General features: G+C 50.0%; 1 protein-coding gene across 1 annotated transcript in view; it reads right to left on the bottom strand.

The window, feature by feature from the left end:
* The window catches only part of adat1 (adenosine deaminase tRNA specific 1), a 22,009-nt gene extending 12,953 nt beyond the window's left edge, over nt 1–9,056 (bottom strand). The window contains 5 exon segments of the mRNA XM_034086238.2: nt 129–264; nt 266–299; nt 633–687; nt 6,621–6,689; nt 8,704–9,056. Coding sequence (XP_033942129.1) covers nt 129–264; nt 266–299; nt 633–687; nt 6,621–6,689; nt 8,704–8,887 — 478 coding nt within the window. The 5' untranslated portion in view covers nt 8,888–9,056.
* Nucleotides 9,057–10,306: the final 1,250 nt, after the last annotated feature.

Below are 10,306 nucleotides of genomic sequence, written 5' to 3'. Positions count from 1 at the left end.
CTCTCTCATCTCCTCTCCTCTCATCTCATCTCCTCTCATCTCCTCTCCTCTCATCTCATCTCCTCTCATCTCATCTCCTCTCATCTCCTCTCCTCTCCTCTCATCTCCTCTCCTCTCCTCTCAGCTGCTGAGGTTCAATTCCTCCACATGGAGCGAGCAGGACTCACAGGGAGTGTGACTGGTGAAGAAGAGGAAGGACACTCCAGGATGAAGCCTCCACTTCCCCTGCTCCTCCGCCTGACAGAACACAGCGCTGCCCCCCCCCACTCACGGCCCTGTACAGCTCCTGGATCAGGTACCTACACACACACACACACACACACACACACACACACACACACACACACACACACACACACACACACACACACACACACACACACACACACACACACACACACACACACACCACACACACACACACACACACACACACACACACACACACACACACACACACACCACACACACACACACACACACACACACACACACACACACACACACACACACACACACACACACACACACACACACACACACACACACGCACACACGCACACACGCACACACACTCGTTTGTTTGTACGCATCAGCATGACGCACGAGGAACATGTGCAGCACATACACACCTGACGCACCCCCTTCTTGCGATGACCTCTGCATGGCTGTCATTGAGTATGTCACCTACATAAAAGACAGCATCAAGGACAACTCAAATGAAAGAATCGATAAAACATTGTTTTCATTGTTCATCATGCTGTAAGGAATGTCCCACATGAATGTATTTGTTTTATTCTAAGGACACATACATGCAAGATTTCAGTGATGATTGTAATCAATCCTCACTTTGGACTGCAACAGGGTAATGTAAAAAGAAGTATGAAGAACATATCCTGTGGTGACAACTTTATGGTTTGTCTATGGGGGTTATTCCCTATCTTTATTCGAGAGCGTGGTCTTTAGATTTGAGAGCATACTTTATGTCATTCTTTCCCTCAAACCCTGTCCTCACACTCAAATAGTGCTGCTTGCACTCAGATCTGCTGCTGCTCAAACTGTAGCTTGCACTCAGACATATTGCTGCTTCAGATGTCCTGTTCCAGCTTCAAACCTTCTCCTCGCACTCAGGCTGTTTCTGTGCGCTCGTGAAATGTCTGCTCTCAGATTTCTTCTGTGCGCGCTCGGAGCTTTTGAGCAACAACCCTGTCAAAATCCCTCAACCAATAAGAGGCCTGTTGTCCTTGCGGGTGCGTTCGCTTTACTTATGGTCTATAAACTACCGCCCTCCACGGCTTTATGTACTTCACTTGTTTAATTTACAAAAATGTTTGGGGGGGAGGGGGGGGGGGGTAAACACAGTTATATATTTATAAAACGGACAAGTCAAATCAAGCAATCTGATGTTTCTTAGCCGTGATATAATGAGCGTATATCCCGGGTATAATTGTAGTTACTTTTCACAAGTCAGTATCCCGCGTCTGAGAAAAGCTACAACCGTACAACTGTTACATTACGTCCGTTACGAAACTAACTAACAAACAAGCTTAAGATGGAAACATTTAAGGTTAACTTCGACCTCCGGGGGGGCCTTACGATGGAGGAGTAGATTGAGAAGTGCCTATCTCCAGAAAAAAAAAAGCACCATGCTGTCTGTCTAATATGTTCGCTTGCTGTTATTGTTGTTGCATAGCAACCACCTCGCACTATGTTTTGTGCAGAAGGCAACGGAGGGACTATTTAATTTTATTCCCGGGCTGATTTTTAGTCCCAGACCAGTCCGCCACGGAACGTAGCTATTATGTAAGGTGCTGGTATATATATACTAACTGTGCTTCCCCCCCCGCAAAAAAAGTTGTAAATTAAACAAGTGAAGTACATGCTATGTTATAAAGCCGTGGAGAGCGGTAGTTTATAAACCAAAGAGTAACCGCCCTTACGGGACGCTCTAATAAGTAAAGTGAACGCACCCGCAATGACACCTGGCCTCCTATTGGTTGAGGGATTTTGACAGGGTTGTTGCCCAAAAGATCCGAGCGCGCACAGAAGAAATCTGAGGTTACACTGACCCCAGCTTCTATGAGTAAATGGCTTCGCCCTCTAAGGCTATTGGGTAATCCCCCCGCGCAGCACTGAAAACTTGTAGTCCACGCCCACCCGCAAGGTGGGCCCCACCCTCGGGCCTCCTTCCGGTATAAATAGGAAGGAGGCCCGGCAATCTGCTTCCATACAAAATAACTTTTCTTCAGCTATTCGTGGAGCCAGTGGGGCCCAGCACTTAGAGGGCTGCACCATTACTCATAGAAGCTGTAACCTCAGGTCTATTTCGTATATGGCTTCGCCCTCTAAGGCTATCGCTATTGGGTTAAGGGCGAAGCATGATGTAGTCTGCGCCCCACTGGGTCCGCCCGGCACTAGAAGCACAGACACACCTGCTCAATAACACCCCCTGCCTGTTGCGCCATGCGTAATGGCACCTCCCCGTCCCTGGAACATAGCAAAACATGCCTATCTTCCTGACAGGACGAAGGCTGGGAACAATACATACCGGCCGCTGTGAGAAAGTAGAGACGAAGGTCCCACCTTATCCTGCGATCATAGAGGGGGAACAGCCGCTCTCTGCGTGTCAGACAGGCAGGAGAGCGCCCAGCTGGATCCCTGACGTCACTCACTCCGACCAGACACTCCGTACAAAGTGTGTCAGAGGAAAAAGGAACATCCCTCCTATAAGAGGGGAAAAGGGCCGCTCTCTGCGTGCCGAGAGGCAGGAGAGAGGCGCACCGCTGGATCCCTGACGTCACTCACTCTGACAGGACACTCCGTACAGGGTGTGTCAGAGAGGAATGGGAGACATCCCTCAAATAAAAATGAATCAATGAACAGGGGGAAGACCAAGATGCAGCTGTGCAAATATCTTCCACTGACATTCCTCCGTGCAAAGCCGTGGAGGAGGACATTCCTCTGGTGTAGTGCGCACTGATGTTCTCCGGGGGATCCACCCCAGAGGAGACATATGCCTGCGACACAGCCTCACACAGCCAGTGTGACAGCCGTTGTGCAGACAGAGGCTGCCCGATCGAGCGCTCTCTATAGTGCACAAACAGGCGCTGAGAACGGTGCCAGGCCGCCGTGCGCGCCACATAGCAGGACAGCGCGCACAGGACAGAGGAGATGAGACGCGGCTTCTTCCTCGACCTGTGAGGAGGCGGAAAGAAGCCATCCAAGGTGATCACTCTCGACTCTAAAGAGCGTGTGATGACCTTTGGCATAAAAGCCGGGTTAGGGCGTAAAACAGCTGAACTGCATCTCCTTGGATCCGGAGGCATGACGGAGCCACAGAGAGAGCAGACAATCACTCACCCTTTTCTCTGATAGAGCCACAAGCAGTACTACTTTGGCTGAACGCAGTTTAAGGGGAACCTGGTCTAAAGGTTGAAATGGGGCTTTGCTTTAGTGCACTTAACACCAAAGCCAAATCCCACTGAGGCGCCAGTGTGCGTGACACTGGTCTGAGTCTCCATACTCCTCGCATAACGGCTGCTGCGCTCTGCGAGCCCCTCGGGTCAATTCGCCGGGAATATACATTGCTCTGATGAGAGCAACGTGTGTGCGCGCCCAGAACAGCAGCCGCCTGGCTGCGTTCAGACGCTGCGCAGATCGTACTCCTCCCTGGCGATTGAGGTAGGCTGCTTCCATAGCCGTGGCCTGTTGTCTGTGCAAATCAACACATATTTGATTGTACAGCAACGGGGCGACTCCCCCGTTCTTTTCCGAGATTTAGAAAAATAGCGGGGGTAAAAACCGCGCAAGACACTGTTCCTGACATGACAGGAGTGTTTCTTGTATCCCATGGAACTGCTGGGGGGGGGGGGGGGGGCTTCTCTGTGATGTGCCGTAATGGTCATCATGGTGACGAGCCACGCCCTCGCGAAAGGGCTGCGAGGGAGTTTCCACACACTGCATTTCACTCAGTCTCTCATCATGAGGCGCGTACACGCCCAGAGGATGAGAGGTGTGTGCATGCTGTCCACACGAGGCGTTATAACGGTGCTCGTGGGTTTATTATGACCGTGTGTAGGAGGCATATCTGGGACAGAGGAATGCAGCGAGCTCTGCAGTTTATAAACCAATAGGTTAACACAGCGGCTTCTGCAGCGAATGAACCACCTCTGGAGTGTCCCCCTGTTGGAAGAGACCCCGGGGGATCATCACGTGACCAGCTGACGCCAACGCCGAGCAGAGCGTCACGGAGAGGGCTGTGTGGGTTGTGACACGCCGGAGGAGAGCTGTCAGTTCCTCCACTCGCTGCCGCGAGAGCCGCGCTCTGCTGCTGGCTGAGTTTAATTCCACTCCCAGATAAACGATTGTCTGAGAGGGAAGAGGACAGCTCTTCTTCCAATTCATTATGAAACCCAGGCTTTGACAGATGCAATACGAGATGTACCGTCTATAGAGCGACTTCCTCCCTGGAGCGAGCCCGCAAATAGCAGGTCGTCCAGAGAAAACCACACTCTCATCCCTCCTCTGTGTAGCGGCTCCAGCCTTCTCTACACAAAAAATGCGAGGAGCCAGGAAATAACCAAATGCTATTTCCTGTGTTTCGGGATGATGGGTACGTGGAAGTATGCATTCCTGCGCTGCCCGTGAGGCAACCCAAGGTGAGCTTGGACCGAAAGGGCTGCACTGGGGCCTCCACACGCTGCGTCTCACTCCGGCTCTCATCATGAGGCGTGTACACGCTCAGGGGATGAGTGGAGGTGTGTGCAGTGCTGTCCACACGAGGCGTTATAACGGTGCTCGTGGATTTATTATGACCGTGTGTACGAGGCGTATCTCGGACAGAGGAATGCCGCGAGCTCTGTAGGTTATTAACCGATAGGTTAAAACCAGCAGGCTTCTGCAGCGAGCGCTGACGCCATGGCGCTGCGGGCGCTGCGGGCGCTGCCGCTGGGGGTACTCAGCCTGTAATGGTCGTCATGGTGACGAGCCACGCCATTGCCCTCGCCGCCGCTGCCTGTGAGGCGAAAGGACTGCGAGGAAGCCTCCAAACGCTGCGTTTCACTCCGGCTGTCTTCCTGAGGCGTGTACACGCTCAGGGGATGAGTGGAGGTGTGCACAGTGCTGTCCACATGAGGCGTTATAACGGCGCTCATGGGTTATCATGACCGTGTGTAGGAGGCGTATCTCGGACAGAGGAATGCCGCGAGCTCTGCAGTTTATTAACCGGCAAAAAAAACAGCAGGCCCTGCTGTCTACTTAATCAACAGATTAGTGGCAGCTGGCTTAATTACCGGCTGACCGGAGCAGACCAGGAGCGGGGGAGCCTCACTCCTCTTTGACTCGCCGCCGGGAGACCCTGTCTCTGGGGTGACGGGGGTCCAAACAGCCCGTCTGAGCTGATTGGAGCGTCCAGTAGCACTTTTCTGGCCGTCTCCGTAACAGACGCCTGCTTCCGCCAGAGGTGGCGCTGGATCTGTGTCACCCATGCGGAAATCCTCGCCTTGGAGACAGCAACGGACGCGCACAGAATGAGCGCCGTGCTGGCCGCCTTGCTGATTTCCTCTGCCTCGGTGGTGGACCGCTCTACCAGTGTCACCACCAAGTTGGAGAGCAGCGCGATGTTATTCGCCGCCGCGCTGTGGTGACGGAGAGGGGAAAAGCATGTTCGGCCGCCAAGCTGGCACCCTGCTCCGACTCTGTCTCCCCCGTCCGGAGGAGAGGAGGGAGGGGAGAACCGAAACGGTGAACCGTGGAGGGAGGCGGGGCAGGAGTTGCTTTTCTTCAGACTCCTGCCCGGCACTCGGCCCCAGGGACCCGAGGCCCCGTCCGCGGCTCGTAAGCCTGGACGGGCCAATCGTCCTCCTCGGCCGCGGCCGCAAGAGCGTCCGCTCTCCGCTTCCTGTCGCCCGAGGGGAGGGGAGCGCAGTGTGTGCACGCTACCTGCTGGTTTAGAGCCGCGTACGCGTGCTCTGACCCCAGGCAGGATTCGCATACTGCTTTTATCTCTGCTGGTCATAACTCATTATGAACCCAGAGCCACACGAGGGACCATCGCGGACGCAGTTGTTGCTCATGATGATTCTCAATTGCTGTGCTTCAGTAACTGTGCTGGTTTGCTGAAGAAAAGAGGGAGCAGATTGCCGGGCCTCCTTCCTATTTATACCGGAAGGAGGCCCGAGGGTGGGGCCCACCTTGTGGGTGGGCGTGGACTACAAGTTTTCAGTGCTGCGCGGGGACGCAGGGGGATTACCCAATAGCGATAGCCTTAGAGGGCGAAGCCATATACGAAATAGATCTGAGAGCAGACATTTCACGAGCGCACAGAAACAGCCTGAGTGCGAGGAGAAGGTTTGAAGCTGGAACAGGACATCTGAAGCAGCAATATGTCTGAGTGCAAGCTACAGTTTGAGCAGCAGCAGATCTGAGTGCAAGCAGCACTATTTGAGTGTGAGGACAGGGTTTGAGGGAAAGAATGACATAAAGTATGCTCTCAAATCTAAAGACCACGCTCTTGAATAAAGATAGGGAATAACCCCCATATGTGTCCTGCCAAAATAAACTCTCTGTTCCTACTAAACACATACAAAGGACACAAAGGTCACAGCAACAGGAGGACATACCAGAGGGACTCATGGCTGTCTGTCCGATACATTTGGTCCCCGTTCCCAGGGAAACAACCTCCTTCTCAACTGTTGGAGAAAAAAGACTTTGATCACATATTTAGTGCGTACACATGCTTCACATTCTTATATCCTTTTTAAAATATGTTCTCTAAATGATAGGCAAAACATATTGTTCATGCAGTCGTGTTCCTGTGCAGTGTGTTCTGGATATAAAGGGACAATGATACATTCATTACGTACATGCTTCGGAAGTGATGGAAAGTAATTACATTTACTTTCATTATCTGCTAATTTATACTTCTACCCCAAAACATTTTGGAAAAATATTGTACTCCCCTACAATTATTTCACAACATATGTTACTAGTTACTTTTGCAGGTTTATAATATGAATACAAATAAAGAGTAAATGAACTGATACACTTTGATGAACTGTTGGATGGAGATATCTAGCAGTATAAACAGTTGTTCATGTTATCTCATCCTTCAGCTGCAACTTAAAATGACATTAATGCATCACTTATTATAAACCAATGATATAATATATATCATTCAGAAAATGGCCACTTTGGATAAATAGTATAATTAGATGCAAAGTACATTTTGCATCTAACCCTCCTCTTCTCCTTGTACACAAACTCGCTCGGATCAGTCATTAGCCCGCATGGTTTTTCATACCACTGCTACGCTGACGACACCCAATTAATTCTGTCCTTTCCCCGCTCAGAGACCCAGGTCGTTGCACGCATCTCTGCTTGTCTAGCTGACATCTCTCAGTGGATGTCTGCTCACTACCTCAAGCTCAACCTTGACAAAACTGAAGTGCTTTTCCTTCCGGGAAAAGATTGTCCCACTCTTGACCTGACCATCAACATCGGCACCTCTGTTGTTTCCCCGACTCAGACTGCAAGGAATCTGGGTGTGATCCTAGATAACAACCTGTCCTTCACTGCAAACATCGCTGCTACAACCCGCTGCTGCAGATACACGCTTTACAACATCAGGAGGATGCGTCCCCAGCTGACCCAGAAAGCCACGCAGGTTCTGGTCCAGGCTCTCGTCATCTCACGCCTAGACTACTGCAACTCCCTCCTGGCTGGTCTACCTGCATGTGCCATCCGACCTCTGCAGCTCATCCAGAATGCAGCGGCTCGTCTGGTCTTCAACCTTCCTGAATGTTCCCACACCACGCCGCTCCTCCGCTCCCTCCACTGGCTTCCGGTAACTGCTAGAATCCACTTCAAGACACTGGTACTTGCGTACCATGCTGTGAATGGATCTGGCCCTTCCTACATCCAGGACATGGTTAAACCGTACACCCCAGCACGTGCACTACGCTCTGCATCAGCCAAACAGCTCGCTGCACCCTCGCTACGAGGGGGACCCAAGTTCCCATCAGCAGAAACACGTGGGTTTGCTATCCTGGCTCCAAGATGGTGGAATGAGCTCCCATTGACATCAGGACAGCAGAAAGCTCACACACCTTCCAGTGCAGACTGAAAACTCATCTCTTTCGACTCCACGATAGAACTATTAACAAAGCACTTATATACTAATAAAGGACTGGCTTATCTAAAGCCAGTTGAGTAGCACTTGAAATGTTTTTGCTCTATGAAGCCTGTTGTACTTTATGATTCTGTTTTCTTCAAGTTTGTATTTTGTTGATCGAATGTACTTATTGTAAGTCGCTTTGGATAAAAGCGTCAGCTAAATGCAATGTAATGTAATCAGAGGTGGGAAGTCACTCAAGTACTCAAGTACTGCACTAAAGCACAATGTTGAGGTGCTTCTACTTTACTTGAGTATTTACATTTTTTGCTACTTTGTACTTCTACCTCACTCCAATTCAAACGTAAATTGTGTTTATTTAATATCTTTAGTAGCTTTACATATTTTGAGTGCAGGTCATGGTACCGACTGGCTGTACTGCCGTCATGACGTCAGCAGTACGGCACGTTCTCGCGTTGCATTGACGAAACTCAAGTCGATGTTAAGTTTGGAAGGAAAAGGCTGGTTTCTCTCCGGTTACAGAGCAGGCTTGACATGAAGAGAACATGAAATATAGTTGTATGTTGTCCAACCTGTGTCAGAGTTAGCCCTCCGGGTGATTCTGAGCACCGCGGCCAGCAGGGTCCACTCTCTGCCCGGCTCAGGCTTCCCTCTCCGGGGCAGCTGCTGGAAACGCTCGTAGCACAACTTGGCGATTTCATCCGGGTCCACCATGTTAACCCGGGGCGGGGCGTGTGAGGGGGGGCACACAGGCATTAGTGTTATAATGTATGTTTAAGTGAATTGTAATTTAAGAAGTCACGGTCGCACATGAACAATATCTAACAGTATTTGTACTAAGCTCGGCTGCTTGAAGGCATCTCGAGAAAACGCAGAGGTCACTTCCGGGCCGAGCCAGCGAATGATTTCAAAATAAATGTCCTTCACTATTGGAGCCCTAACATCTAACTAGAAAATGCATTTCCTGCAGAAAATGCGTGCGAATGCTGTAAACTGTGAACATTTATGGCTGAATTTTGCTGAAAATGCAGAAAAAGCTTAATATTTCAAAGAAAAGGTTTAAAAAAAAAGGTATAAACAACAACATGTATAGCCTTGATGTCCTGAGATAGCTGAATAATGTAATAGTTGAATGGGTTCTGTAGCTGAAAATAGGCTGAAGGAGTTAAATATCAGATGTAAGTAGTAGTGAATGAATTTGTATTAAGATGAGAAAATAAAGTAAAAAGGCTTGGGAAAGCAGAAGAATATTTGAACTGCAAACTTTTCGACTAAAACCATACGTCACCAATAATGTATAAAATATGTGTAACCTGTTGAAGTCAGTATGAAGTCTCCATCAGACAGAAAAGAATAGGCTGAGACAGTCTGGTGTGTTTGTCAGTGTTTGTTTCTGTGCTGAGCACCTACTCATAACACCTGTGTGTGTCCAGAGATCAGAGACAACCAACTGCAGCACTGCGTCCCATAAGAATGCATTGACTTGTATATCTGACCATTTTGCCACCTGTTCAAAAACTATGGCGAGAGAGAGAGAGAGAGAGAGAGAGAGAGAGAGAGTGTGTTTGTGTGTGTCTGTGCAACACGTTCTCACTCCCATCCCGTCACATATTGACGGACGGTCAGGGCCCCTCCCCGTCGCTATATTACGTACAGGGTACCCCTTGCCCGTCAGGCTTCTACGGGCAGGGCGTCCCATAGACCTTCATAGACCACGTGATCAACAACGATGGCCGACCTTCGTGTTATTCTCGGTGGAAAATGCCTATTTTAAGGTTCATTTGGCCATTAAAATGTGTTTTGATGTCATTTTATGCGAGTAATGAGTTTTTATTTCTGATTATTTGTGCAGTACATGTACATGATGTTTAGTTTGCCAGTTATGACGAAGGTTACTTCATGAATGTGTACACATTCATGGTTGCTATGGACGCTGCAACAGCTCCCAGACCACGTGATCAACAACAATGGCCGACCATACCACCTTAGCACCAGAGAAGCCAGGAGGGAACTTGAGGTGCGCGTTGACAACAAATGTCTGGAGGTCCAGCAACCCCCGAAGTATCTTGGAGTGCGTCTGGATCGGACATTGTCCTTTAAAAAACACCTGGAAGAAGTCAAGGCCAAGGTGACATCCAGGGTCGCGCTGATCCGCCGCCTCGCTGGAACAACCTG

Source organism: Pseudochaenichthys georgianus, chromosome 7 (genome assembly GCF_902827115.2).
Source record: "Pseudochaenichthys georgianus chromosome 7, fPseGeo1.2, whole genome shotgun sequence".
NCBI lineage: Eukaryota > Metazoa > Chordata > Actinopteri > Perciformes > Channichthyidae > Pseudochaenichthys > Pseudochaenichthys georgianus.
Note: the sequence above shows the minus strand (reverse complement) of the source record. Positions and strands in the feature narration are given on the sequence as shown.